Source organism: Hemiscyllium ocellatum, chromosome 5, assembly GCF_020745735.1.
Source record: "Hemiscyllium ocellatum isolate sHemOce1 chromosome 5, sHemOce1.pat.X.cur, whole genome shotgun sequence".
NCBI lineage: Eukaryota > Metazoa > Chordata > Chondrichthyes > Orectolobiformes > Hemiscylliidae > Hemiscyllium > Hemiscyllium ocellatum.
The window spans coordinates 89,281,600-89,296,157 of record NC_083405.1 but is presented as its reverse complement, the minus strand read 5'-3'; the positions used below and the strand labels follow the sequence as shown (position 1 = coordinate 89,296,157).

The 14,558-nt window shown below is 44.4% G+C and overlaps 1 protein-coding gene across 1 annotated transcript in view; it reads left to right on the top strand.

The window, feature by feature from the left end:
- Positions 1 to 14,558, top strand: part of cubn (cubilin (intrinsic factor-cobalamin receptor)) — a 301,424-nt gene that overhangs the window by 220,823 nt on the left and 66,043 nt on the right. The window contains exon 45 of the mRNA XM_060825705.1: positions 10,187 to 10,404. Within this exon, the coding sequence (XP_060681688.1) occupies positions 10,187 to 10,404 (218 nt within the window). The remainder of the gene's footprint in view (positions 1 to 10,186; positions 10,405 to 14,558) is intronic.

Genomic DNA, 14,558 nt, shown 5'->3' with positions numbered 1-14,558 from the left:
TTCGTGTGTGACAGCCAGAGTAAAAACGTGTGATACTGGAAAAGCACAGCTGATCAGCCAGGATCTGAGGAGCAGGAGAGTTGACATTTCACGCATTAGCTCACATTCCTAATAAAGAGCTTACGCTCAGAACATTGATTTTCCTGCTCCTTAGATGCTGCCTGATCAGCTGTGCTTTTCCAGCCACCACACTTTTTTGACTCTGATCTCCAACATCTGCAGTCTTCACTTTCTCTAATGTGTGACAATCACTAAACATTAATAATAAGTTCCATCAAGTATTCACATACACTAGGATTGTATTCAAGCCCAATCTTTTCCTCATCTCATTATTATATGGGCATTTTTAGTAAGACATTATACTATGTTGATTTAGAAACAAGAGTTCTAGCTGATTTCTGTTCCCTGACAAAAGACAAGTTGTTGTGTTCTTTCAAGTTGTTGCAACAGAGATCAACTACCAAATTGTTGACATGGATTTTAGATTTTCTGTCTCAGTTAATTATTGGATGGAGTAGGCAGGGAAATATTCTTCAATTATTGAAGCCTTTGATTTTTACACAGTGAAACATTCTCCAAGATGGGGCTGGCTCAGTAAATAGTGTTTGGGTTCATTGGAACCCATCCACTCCAGGTTGACAGGATCGTTTTCTCTATGTACTCTTTGTCTTTTTTCTTTTCTTCTTCCCTTCTTCTTCATCTTCGAGGTAGAGCATTGTTGGTCGTCGGTGGCTGCAGCATTGGTGGGGGTGAAGGCTGCAGTGTCAGCAGTATAGACTAGGACTTCTGGTGATAGTGACAGTGCCCGGAGCCTCGACCGTGGGGGGCCATAGGCCCAGAGCCTGGACTCCTGATGGTGATGGTAAGCGGAGAGCCTGGACTCCTAGCAGCCAGAGGCCAAGAGCATGGACTCTTGGCTATGTTGGCAGCAGAGCCAGGGTCTCCTAGGGCATTGGTGTCATTGCTTCTGTTCCCAGATTGGGATTCCTAGAGGACCAGAACACCTTGCAGAAGCCCTGAAGTCATGCTTGAGGCCCAATTTGAACAGAAGATGAACTCTTATTTATGTAATTTCTTTTTATCCTTATTGTAATCAAAATGGTGCTGATTTGTGGCAAGAGAACACTTTTTACTGTGTCTTCAAGATATACGTGACAATAAATAATGCATTGATTCGTTTAGGTGTTAAGAGTATTGTGTGTATTAGTGTAAAAGTGCCTGCTGTATTTTAAAACAAGTTAATCAAAGCATTAACTGAACCACACAATCTGATGATATGAGGTCTTACACTAAAGGTCAATACACAAAATAAGTACTCATGGAGTTGGGGTAATAGGTTGACATTGAAAGAAGTTTGGTTAATGGATGAATGCAAAGATAAGAGATAAATGTGGCGTTCATTTGGCAAGCTGTAAGTGTTAAGAGTGTGGCAAAGGTCAGTGCCAGGGCCTCAGCTGTTTAGATTGTATGTTAATCTCTTGGAAAAAGAGACAGATATATTGTATATGGGTTTGCAGAGAATATACACTGCTAGCTGGGAATGTAAGCTGCAAGGTGGATGCAAATAAACTGAAAAGATATACACCAAGATTAAATAAGTGAGAAATTAACTGTTGAATGGAGGATAATCTGGGAACATACAAGATTATTCACTTTGGCCATAACAGTGGAAAAGCAGAATGCTTTTAAAAGGTTTGAGAATTGTAGATGTTGATGTGCGGAGGGATTTGGTGTGCTCATACGTGGATCACAAAGTCAGCACACAAGCACAACAAGCTTGCTAGGGTAGAGCCCATGAAGGAAATGAAACCCTGCTGGGGGCTCAGGAACATTATACAAAGTAAATGCAAAGTATTTAGACAATCTTCAATAGCACTATTAGTTGCTATATTGTTATGTCAATTGTTTTTAATGCAGTGATTCAACGTTGGGGCACTCATGGGTTGGGGACATCACTGGCTGGACAGCATTTATTTCCCCAACTCTAGTTGTCTTGGAGAAGTTGATGGTAAGGTGCCTTCTTGAACCCTCAATGCTATTAGAGAAAAAATTGCAGGTTTTTGACCTTGCAACAACGAAGTACTTCCAAGTTAGGATGGTGAGTGACTTGGAGGTAGTGGTGTTCCCACATCTGCTGCCCTTGTCCTTCTAGATGGTCATGAGTTTGAAAGCTGCTGTCTGAGGATTTCCACACTGCATTTTGTCGATATCACATACTGCTGCTAGTGAGTCTCAGTGGTGGAGGGAATAGAGGCTTATTGATGAGATGCCAATTTTGGATGGTGTTAAGCTTCTTGAATGTTGTTGGTGCCGCACTCCTCCAGGCAAGTGGGGAGTATTCCATCACACTCCTGATTTGTGCCTTGTAGATGGTGGTCACATCTTGGGAGTCAGGAAGTGAGTATTCTTGCCTCTGATCCATAGCTACTATGTTTATGTAGTAAGTCCAGTTGAGTTTCTGGTCAATGGTAACCCCCAGGATATTGATAGTTGGAGATTCAGTGATGGTAACACCATTGACTGTCAAGGAGTGATGATTAGATTGTCTCTTATTGGAGATGGTCATTGCCTGGCATTTGTATGTTGCATTGGCTAACATTATGTAATTGTCCACACATATTCCAATACATTTCCCATGAAGAAAGAACCATGATATTTTAAGAGGTATCATTTTGTAGGGTTAATAAGGGCAGCAGATGGAGAGAATAGTGTAAGTAGAAAAGATGGATTGAGATAGTTACATTTAAAGTAATGATCAAGGAACATGGGGAGCAGGTGGCTAAGTTTGCAGATGACACAAAGATAGGTGGAGGGATAGGAGTGTTGAGGAAGTGGAGAGACTGCAGAAGGACTTGGACAGGCTAGGAGAGTGGGCAAAGAAACGACAGATGGAATACAATGTGGGAAAGTGTGAAGTTACACATTTTGTAAGGAAGAATAGAGGCTTAGATTGTTTTCTAAATAAGTAAAAGCTTTGAACATTTGAAGCCCAAAGGGACTTAGGAGCTGTGGTTCAGGATTCTCTGAAGGTTAACTTGTATGTTCACTTGGCAGTTAGAACAGCAAATTCAATGTCAGCATTCATTTCAAGAAGACTGGAAATCATGGACTACTCTTTAGTATCTGCCTTATTCTTGGACACCTGCTTCTCCATCAAGGATGGGCACCTCAGCACCTCACTCTACCACAAACCCACAGATAACCTCATGATGCTACACTTTTCTAGCTTCCACCTGAAACATTTTAAACAACCATCTTCTGTGGACAAGCCCTATGCATACACAGGATCTGTTCAGATGAAGAGGAGCATGATGGGCACCTGGAAGTACTCAAGGATGCACTCATAAGAACAGGGCGTGATGCTCAACTCAACGACCGCCAGTTCCGACGTGCCACAGCGAAAAAATACAATGACCTTCTCAGGAGACAAACACGAGCTGCAATCGACAGGGTACCCTTCATGGTCCAGTACTTCCCAGGAGCTGAAAAACGACACCATGTTCTTCACGAACAGCAATACATTATCTTTGAAGATGAGCACCTCGCCAAGATCCTCCCCATGCCTCCATTTCTCACCTTAAAACAGCCACAAAACCTCAAACAGATCATTGTTTGTAGCAAACTGCCTGGCTTCCAGGATAATACCACACAATCTTGTCACAGTAGACACTGCAAGACATGTCAGAGTGTCGACAGGGATACCACCATTACGCATGAGGATACCTCCCACCACGTACGTGGCAGGTACTCATGTGCCTCAGCCAGCGTTGTCTATCTCATACACTGCAGGCAAGAATGCCTCAAGGCATGGTGCATTGGTGAGACCGAGCAGAGGCTACGGCAATGGATGAATGGACAATACACAACAATCAACAGAAAGGAATGTTCCCTCCCAATCAGAGAACACTTCAGTGGTCTGGGACATTCTTTTTTTTAATTTCAAAAATGTACTTTATTCATAAAATATTCATAAAATATTTGATACACTGTACATTTCATAATTCCATACATATGTCAACATTTACATACACAGCTCAGAATTTTCATTATTACATACAGATCTGTGCATTTCTCACTCACATATTGAGCTGAGGCATCAGCAGAGCCCAAATGACTGCAGGGCCCCCTGATCTTCTTTAGACAGGCAGATGTTAAACGGTGGTCTTTCCCCACCGCGCCTTGGCGGCAGCTGCCCCAAGCTTCAGCGCGTCCCTCAACACGTAGTGCTGGACCTTGGAATGTGCCAGTCTGCAACACTCAGTCAGGGTCAACTCCTTCAGCTGGAAGATCAACAGGTTTCGGACCACCCAGAGAGCGTCCTTCACCGAGTTGATGATCCTCCAGGCGCAGTTGATGTTCGTCTCGGTGTGTGTCCCGGGGAACAGGCCGTAGAGCACGGAGTCCCGCGTCACGGCGCTGCTCGGGACGAACCTCAACAAATACCACTGCATTCCTCTCCAGATTTCCTCTGCATAGGCACATTCCAGAAGGAGGTGTGTGACAGTCTCTTCCCCCCTGCAGCCGCTTCGAGGGCAGCGTGCGGTGCGGCTGAGAGTCCGGGCGTGCATAAATGATCTCACAGGTAGAGCCCTTCTCACCACCAGCCAAGCCATGTCTTGGTGCTTGTTGGAAAGTTCTGGCGATGAGGCATTCTGCCAAATTGCTTTGACAGTCTGCTCAGGGAACCACTTGACAGGATCCACCCTCTCCTTTTCCCGAAAGGTCTCAAGGATGCTATGTGCTGACCACTTCCTGATGGACTTGTGGTCAAAGGTGTTTTTCTTCAAAAATTTCTCCACGAAGGACAGGTGGTACGGAACGGTCCAACTACTCGGAGCGTTCCGCGGCAGCGAGGCCAGGCCCATCCTTCGCAACACCGGGGACAGGTAGAACCTCAGTACGTAGTGACACTTGGTGTTTGCGTACCGGGGATCCACGCACAGCTTGATGCAGCCACACACAAAGGTGGCCATCAGGGTGAGGGTGGCATTGGGTGTATTTTTTCCCCCGTTGCCCAGATCTTTGTATAGCGAGTCCCTTCGGACCCGGTCCATCTTTGAACTCCATACGAACTGGAAGATGGCCCGGGTGACTGCAGCGGCGCAGGTTCTGGGAATAGGCCAGACCTGTGCCACGTACAACAGCAATGACAGTGCCTCACACCTGATGACCAGGTTTTTTCCCGTGATGGAGAGCGACCGTAGCCTCCATCTGCCCAGTTTCTGCCTCACTTTACTGATACGCTCCTCCCAAGACCTGGCGCACGCCCCAGCCCCCCCGAACCAAATATCCAGCACCTTCAGGTGGTCGGTCCTGACGGTGAAGGGGATAGAGGATTGGTCGGCCCAGTTCCCGAAGAGCATGGCCTCACTCTTGCCTCGGTTTACCTTGGCCCCCGAGGCCCGTTCGAACTGGTCACAAATGCACATGAGTCTGCGCATGGACAGCGGATCCGAGCAGAAAACGGCGACGTCATCCATGTACAGGGAGGCCTTAACCTGCAGGCCCCCGCTGCCCGGAATAGTCACCCCTCTCAGGATCGCATCCTTCCTGATGGACTCGGCAAATGGCTCTATGCAGCACACAAACAAGGCAGGAGAGAGAGGGCAGCCCTGCCTGACTCCAGATCTGACTGGGAAGCTATCTGATTCCCACCCATTGATTGATTGAGACTGCACTGACGATGTTGGTGTAGAGCAGTCTGATCCAATTGCAGATTCCCTCCCCAAAGCCCATTTTGGAGAGAACATCTCTCATATACCTGTGTGATATCCTGTCAAAGGCTTTCTCCTGGTCCAGGCTGATCAGGCAGGCATCCAACCCTCTGTCCTGCACGTAGGCGATCGTATCTCTGAGGAGTGCGAGACTCTCAGCGATCTTCCTGCCCGGCACAGCACAGGTTTGGTCGGGGTGAATCACCGACCCCAGAGCAGACCTGACCCGGTTGGCGATTACCTTTGACAGGATTTTGTAATCCGCATTCAACAGTGTGATCGGTCTCCAATTTTTGAGTTCCTCCCTCTCCCCCTTCCGCTTGTAGATGAGGGTGATGATGCCTTTCCTCATGGATTCGCTCATGGTACCCTGAAGCATACTGACATACACCTCCAGCAGGTCCTGGCCAATCAAGTCCCACAGAGCGGAATAGAGCTCGACCGGTAAGCCGTCGCTTCCGGGAGTTTTATTCTTTTCGAAGGACTCGAGGGCCTTGGTCAGCTCGTCCAGAGATAGCGGCTGGTCCAGCCTCTCGCGTGTTCTGTCGTCTAAGACCTCCGTGATAGACGACAGGAACGACTGGGAGGCCGCGCTGTCGGTCGGCTTCGCGTCATACAGACTGGCATAGAAGGATTTACTGATCCTCATGACGTCAGCCTGAGATGACGTTATCGAGCCATCTTCTTCCTTCAGGCTGCTGAGCACAGAGCTCTCTTTGTGCACCTTCTGGAAGAAGAAACGTGAGCATGTCTCGTCCTGCTCCACCGAGCGGACCCTGGACCGGAAGATTATCTTGGAAGCCTCCGAGGAAAAGAGCGAGGCTTGCTGGCCCTTCACCTCCTTGAGGTCCTCCGTGACATCGACCCCCATCGTCTGCAGCAGGAGCAGGTTCTGCATACTTTCCTGGAGCTGGGACAGTTTTCCCTGCCTCTCTCTCGCCTCCTGAACACCTTTAATGATGAAGAACCTCTTGATGTTCCCTTTAACTGTTTCCCACCAGTCTGCTGGAGACTCAAAGAGGGGCTTCACGGTTCTCCAACCTGCGTAGTCCCTCTTGAGCTCCTCAATGTTTCCCGGGGTCAACAGCTTTGTGTTCAGCTTCCACGTTCCCTTACCCGCCCGCTGCTCGTCCTGTAGGTGACAGTCCAGCAGGAGGCAGTGGTCAGAGAAGAACACCGGCTTGACATCGGTGGATCTGACCGAGAGCGTTCGGGACACAAACAGGTAATCTATCCTCGAGCGGATAGACCCGTCTGCCCGTGACCAGGGCAGGGGTGCTGAAGACGTCGTGCAGCTTGGCGGTCTGGGACATTCAACCTCTGACCTTCTGGTGATCATCCTCCAAGGCAGACATCAGGACAGGCAACAACGCAAAGTGGCCAATCAGAGGGTTCATGTTACACTACAGGTGACCCCAATGCACTATATATATATATACACACACACACACACACACACACACACACACACACACACACACACACACACACACACAATCCAACAGACACACATACACACACTCACTCCTACAGACCCGTGCACTCATGCAGACCCTCTCTTATACACAAGCTCTCTCTCATATGCTCACACATACACTCCCACACTCACACAGGCACCCTCTCACAGGTTTATACCCCTTTACACTCACACTCACACATATACACACACTTCTCGCAGATATTCATAACCACCCCCCAACGCACACATACACATCTAAGTGTGTGAGGTGAAATTGTATTTGCAACTACATGAATTCATGTAAGATTCTGTAAATCTGATTTTTAATTAGAATCAGTCTGACCATTGTGGTATAGACAGTCTCACACAGGGCACCTCATACCTTCAATGCATTATCTGGTCGGCATGACACCAATTGTTAAAGTACATTTGAGAATGTAGCTTTAAGAAAGTTCTGTGATTTGCATATGAAAGAAATGAAACCAACCTATTCATTCTAAAAGATGAGAGACTTGACAAACAATCCAGGTCTTTTTCAATATATAATTTCAGTTACATCACATTGTAAACTTATGCTATAAATTCTGTGTCTTACGATCTTATATTCCACAACCACCTGATGAAGGAGCAGCACTCCGAAAGCTAGTGCTTCCAAATAAATGTGTAGGACTATAACTTGGTGTTGTGTTATTTTTAACTTTGTACACCCCAGTCCAACACTAGCACCTCCAAATCTGAACAGTAGGGATGTACTACTGAGATTGTATAAGGCTCTGGTCAGACCACATTTGGAATATTGTGAGCAGTCTTGAGCCCCATATCTTGGAAGGATGTGCTGACCTTGGGACAGGACCAGAGAGGTTTACAAGAATGATCCCAGAGATGAAGAACTTGTCATTGTGAGGAATGGTTGAGGACTCTGGGTCTGTACTCGATGACATTTAGAAGGATGAACAGGGATCTGATTGAAACTTACAAAATACTGAGAGGCCTGGATAGAGTGGATGTGGGGGAGGATGTTTCAACTTGTAGGAGAGACGGGGACCCGAGGTCACAGCCTCAGAGTGAAGGGATGACCATTTAGAAATGAGACGAGGAGGAGTTTCTTCAGTCAGGCTGTGGTGAACCTGTGGAACTCTGCCACAGAAGGCTGTGGAGGCTAAGTTGTTGAGTGTCTCTAAGATAGAGATTAGATTCCCTACAGTGTGGAAACACGCCCTTCGGGCCAACCAGTCCACACCGACCCTCAGAAGAGTAACCCACCCAGACCCATTTCCCCCTGACTAATACACCTAACACTATGGGCAATTTCGCATGGCCAATTAACCTGACTGCACACTTTTGGATTGTGGGAGGAAACCCAAGCAGACACAGGGAGAACGTGCAAACTCCACACAGACAGTCACATGAGGCTGGAATCGAACCTGGGATCCTGGTGCTGTGAGGCTGCAGTGCTAACCACTGAGCTACCATGCCACCAAGACAGGTTCTTTGTTGTAAAAGGGATCAAGGGTTATATGGATAAAGCAGAAGAATGGGGTTGAGAAATCTATCAGCCTTGATCAAATGGCAGAGCAGACTTCATGGGCTGAATGTTCTACTTCTGCCCCTATATCTTTTTGATCCTATGGTCTGCCTTATGAGAGATCAGAGCTGAAAATGTGTTGCTGGTTAAAGCACAGCAGGTTAGGCAGCATCCAAGGAACAGGAAATTCGACGTTTCGGGCCAGAGCCCTTCATCAGGAAACGTCGAATTTCCTGTTCCTTAGATGCTGCCTAACCTGCTGTGCTTTAACCAGCAACACATTTTCAGCTCTGATCTCCAGCATCTGCAAACCTCACTTTTTACTCTTATGAGAGATCAGCCCTATGGTCCAGTAGGTATATGAAGACTTTACTTTGACCATCGTATCTGTGGTATGACATATTAAACAAAAGAAAATCTTTCTTTATTAATACAGCTTTCTAACAAAATACACTTTGAGTAGCTAGAACAGTTTCAAAATTTGGAGCTCTAAGTTATGTAGCTAGACTCTCAGAACTGAACAAGTCAGTTCAGAAACAAAAACAGAAAATGCTGGAGAAACTCAGCAGATCCGACAGCATCAGTGGAGACTGATACAGCAGTAACATTTCAAGTTTCAACGTGATTCTTCTTCAGACCTGAAGAGAGGTAGACCTATTGGACTTTTACAGCCTTTCTGTTTTTAAATCGGATTTTCAGCATCTTCAACATTTTGCTTTTATGTTAGATCATAACACTGATGGTAGTATGCAAATATTTAATAATGTCTGAGGCTTGTTTTCAATTTATTCTGGCAGAGGCCTAAGTCTTTAAGATATAGGAGCAGAAGTAGGCCATTCAGCCCATTGAATCTACTCTGTTATTCAATGAGATCATGGCTGATCTGATGCTCCTCAATTTCACTTTCCTGCCTATTCCTCCCTTACTGATTAAAATTTTATTTCAGCCTTGAATATATTTAATAAGCCAGCCTCAACAGATCTCTGTGGTAAAGAATTCCACAGATTCAGTACCCTCTCAGAGAAGCAATTTGTCCTAATCTCCGTCTCTAATGGGTGACCCTTTATTCTGAGATTATGCCCTCTGGTCCTGGACTCTCCCACAAGAGTTAACAACTTTTACATATCTACCCTGTCAATCCCCTAGGAATCTTGTACGTTTCAATCCCATTCTTCTATACTCCAATGAACACAGGCTCAACCTATTCAACCAGTCCTCATAAAAAAAATTCTTCTATTTCCAGTAGCAACCTAGTGGACCTTCTCCAATACCTCCAATGCTTGGCATGAAGCCATTTCAAATGAATAGATTTGTACTTGAGTATCCCATGAAACAATTTTAGGCTTGTTGTGACAAACATGAGTAAGGCAGTTTAGATATTTAATCAAGCCAGCTATCAAATGGTAATTGTTAAATATAGCGAAAATTGCTAATGTAATGTAAGATCATACTTAAGTGTTGTGATAATGTAAGAATTTTCTTCTTTAGATTCAATGAATTTGACATTGACGCTTCATCAGCATGCGCCTTGACCTATGTGGCTGTCTATGATGGTTCGAACACTCTTGCACCACTTTTAGGCCAGTTCTGTGGTGCAAAAATGCCACCTGTTTTGAGGAGTACTGACAACTCGATATTCGTTGTGTTTAAAATAAACAGCTATTGTCCTGTTGGAGAATGGAAGGCTTCATATACAGAGACATTAGGTAAGTGACAAATGAAATTTGAGAAATAAATTAAGCAAAATTGAATCTTGCCATTTGATTTCTCACTTCAGAATTTTAGGGCAAATTCTACACAATGCTAATGATATGTTTAATAAAAACTTTTTTAGGTTACATATTTTACCTATTTTAGGCTAAATCCTCTTAAATGAGTTATGATATGTATGAAGGATATTATAATTCCCAGAATGGAATTTTGTGATGCTTCATATTTAAGGGATGAATGCCAACATTGAGGGTTTATGGACAGAAACTTAATTGTAAGGAGTAGAGTAGGTGACACATTGATCACCACTATAAAAATCAAAGTGTGTATCAGTCCACATAAAATATTCGCATGTACAATGAAGTATTCATATCTGAAATGAGAATGATATCCTGGGTAATCCAAGATGGGGGATGGGAAAAAATTGTGGCTCTAAGAGCTGTTCCTTTTTTGAAGTGTTTTCAGTGTTAAAGCTGATTTCCTGGAATTTCAGGAGCAGTGATTACTGTTTGATAAGTTGTTGCATTGTTTTGGAACTTTGGGAAAAAAAGAACAAATGATGGTACTTTGAAAAAGAGGAATGGAAACAAAGACAGCGACCACATGGTCAGTGATTCATATGCAGAAATAAACCTACACTGCTGTCTGACCCAACAGTAACCTGCATTGCTGCTGTCTGGTTTCAAGTATCTCTGGACATTTGAATTATCCTAAGAAAAATAAACAAACAGCGAAATTCACAACGGACCTTGGAGAAACCTGTGTGTGGGAGCTCACAGCTGGGGAGCAGCTAAGTGACTGTTTGAAGTATATCCTTACTGTTTTTCTTGAATAGAGCATGGTTTCTTTTTATTACATGTTGTTATTGATATCTGTCTCTTCATTAAACTTTAAAAATAGGTACTAAACTAGCCTGAAACAGTATTTTTAGAGCAGTAAGACAGTGCTATTTTCTCAGTCTGTGGATTGTTAAGATACAAAGGTGGCCTTTAGTATCGTAATGTTGTCTTCCTGTTGGATGTGGGATATTAGGGAGTGTTTCCATGCTACCAATGATTATGTCTGCAGGAAGTGTTTGGTTATGAATCCTTTTGGATCTCATGGAGCAGCAGTTAGAGGCAATGAGGAATTTACAGGAGCTACGGGTGTGATGGATGGCAGTTGCAGGGAGGGAGATACATCAAAGATACAGTCAGGTAGATGGGTTACTGCCAGGAAAGGTAGGAGAGAAGGCAGTGGGTGCAAGAGTCTCCAGTAGGTACATCCACATACTGAATCAGAAAATTTTCTTGTACACACTTAACAAATTCCTCTCTATCCATGCCATTAACACTATAGCTGTCCCAGTCAATGTTTGGAAAGTTAAAGTCCCCTACAACTAACATCCTATTATTTTTACAAATAACTGAGATCTCCTTACAAATTTGTTTTGCAATTTCCCGCTGACTATTGGGGGATCTATAGCACAATCCCAATAAGGTGACCATTCCTTTCTTATTTCTCTCTTCCACCCAATAACTTCCCTGGATGTATTCCTAAGAATATCCACCCTAAAAACAGCCATAATTTTATCCCTAATCAAAAATGCCAAGGTGAATTAATCCTGGGACCCGATCAGGTGTAACCTGTGGGAAACTAGGAAAGTGATTGCTGGACCTCTTGCTGAGATATTTGTATTATTGATAACCACAGGCGAGGTGCTGGATGACTGGAGGTTGGCTAATGTGGTGTCACTATTTAAGAAAGATGTTAAGTAAAAACCAGGGAACTCTGGACTGGTGGGCCTGACATCAGTGGTGAGTAAGTTGTTGGAGGGAATCCTGAGGACTTGCATGTATTCGGAAAGGCAAGGATTGATTAAGGATAGTCAACATGACTTTGTGCGTGGGAAATGGTGTCTCACGAACTTGATTGAATTTTTTAAAGAAAGAACGAATAGCATTGATGAGGGCAGTGCAGTGGACATGATCTATATGGACTTTAGTAAGGCGTTCGACAAGGTTCCCCATGGGAGACTGGTTAGCAAGGTTAGATCACATGGAATAAAGGGAGAACTCGCCATTTGGATATAGAACTGGCTCAAAGGTAGAAGATAGAGAGTGGTGATGGAGAATTGTTTTTCAGACTGGAGGCCTGTGACCAGTGGAGTGCCACAAGGATCGGTGCCGGGTCCACTGTCTTTTGTCATTTTTATAAATTATTTGGATGTGAACAAAGGAGGCATGGTTAGTAAGTTTGCAGATGACACCAAAATTGGAGGTGTAGTGGACAACGAAGAAGGTTACGTCAGATTACAATGGGCTGAGGAGTGGCAGATGGTATTTAATTTAGATACATGTGAGGTGCTACATTTTGGAAAGGCAAATCAGGGCAGGACTTATACACTTAATGGTATGGCCTTGAGGAGTGTTGCTGAACAAAGAGACCTTGGCGTGCAGGTTCATAATTCCTTGAAAGTGGAGTCACAGGTATATAGGATAGTGAAGAAGGTGTTTGGTATGCTTTCCTTTATTGGTTGGTGCATTGAGTAAAGGAGTTGGGAGGTCTAGTTGCGGCTGTACAGGACATTGGTTTGGCCATGATTGGAATATTGCATGCAATTCTGGTCTCCCTACATTTGGAAGGATGTTGTTAACTCGAAAGGGTTCAGAAAAGATTCACAAGGATGTTACCATGGTTGGAGTGTTTGAGCTATAGGGAGAGGCTGAATGGGGTGTTTTCCCTGGAGGTTTGGGGCTGAGGGTGACCTTCTAGAGGTTTATAAATTCATGAGGTACATGGTTAAAAATCACACAATGCCAGGATATAGTCCACCAGGTTTATTTGGAAGCATTAGCTTTCAGAGCACTGCTCCTTCCTCAGGTATTTGTGGAACCACCTGATGAAGGAGCAGTGCTCCGAAAGCTAGTGCTTCCAAATAAACCTGTTAGACTATAGCCTGACATGGTGTGATTTTTAACTTTGTGCATCCCAGTCCAACACCAGCACCTCCAAATTGAGATAGATGGACAGAGTAAATAGACAAGGTCTATTCCCCAGGGTGGGGAAGTCCAAAACTTGAGGGCATTGGTTTAAGCTTAGAGGGGAAGGATTTAAAAGGAACCGAAGGGGTACCTTTGTCACACAGAAGGTGGTATGTGTCGAGAATGAACTGCCAGAGGAAGTGGTAGAGGCTGTACAATTACAACATTTAAAAAGCATTTGGATGAGTATATGAATAGGAAGGGTCTAAAAGAATATGGGCCAAATACTGGCAAATGGAACTAAATTTATTTAGGATATCTGGTCAGCATGTGTACCTCTATGACTCTGATTGGTTGATAGTCACGTGTACTGAGATACAGTGAAAAGCTTCCACGTAAATGGAAGGTTGGATTCTGTGATAGTCTGGACAGTGCACACAATCTTCTGTAGTTTCTTATGGTCCTGGGCAGAGCAATTGCCATACCAGGTCGTTATGCACCCAGACAGTATGCTCTTAATGGTGCACCTGTCGAAGTTGTTGACATGCTAATTTCCTGAGCTGCTCAAGGAAGAAGAGGCGTTGTTGTGCCTCCTTGACTGTTGCATCTACGTGGGAAGTCCAGGACAGGATGTCGGTTATTGTCACTCCGAGGAACTTGACTCTCTCCACCCTCTCAACCTCAGTTCCAAAAATGTAGATGGGACATGTTCTCCTCCTTTCTTTCAGAAGTCAATGATCAGTTCTTTAGTGTTTCTAATGTTGAGACCGAGGTTTTTCTCATTGTACCATGTCACCAAGCTCTCTATCTCCTTTCTGTATTTTGACTCGTTGTTGTTAGATATCTTTCCCACTACAGTGGTGACATCAGTGAACTTGTAGATGACGTTTGTTTGGAATTTGGCAACACAGTCATGGGTGTACAGGGAGTACAGTAGGGGACACCCTTGGGGGGCTCCAGTGTTTAGTGTTGTTGTGGAGGAGGTGCAATTACCTATCCTCACTAATTGCGGTAAATGTCATTTCTACCCTATTTGGTGCATAAATTTCTACTACACGAGAATGGGAACTGTACATTTAAGTGAAAGCTCATCACTTGGTGAGAATCATAGGGTACAAAACTAATTAGAAATAACCCATAACAAGTGTTGAATGTACATTTATCAATGGTCTGAAGAACAGTTTATT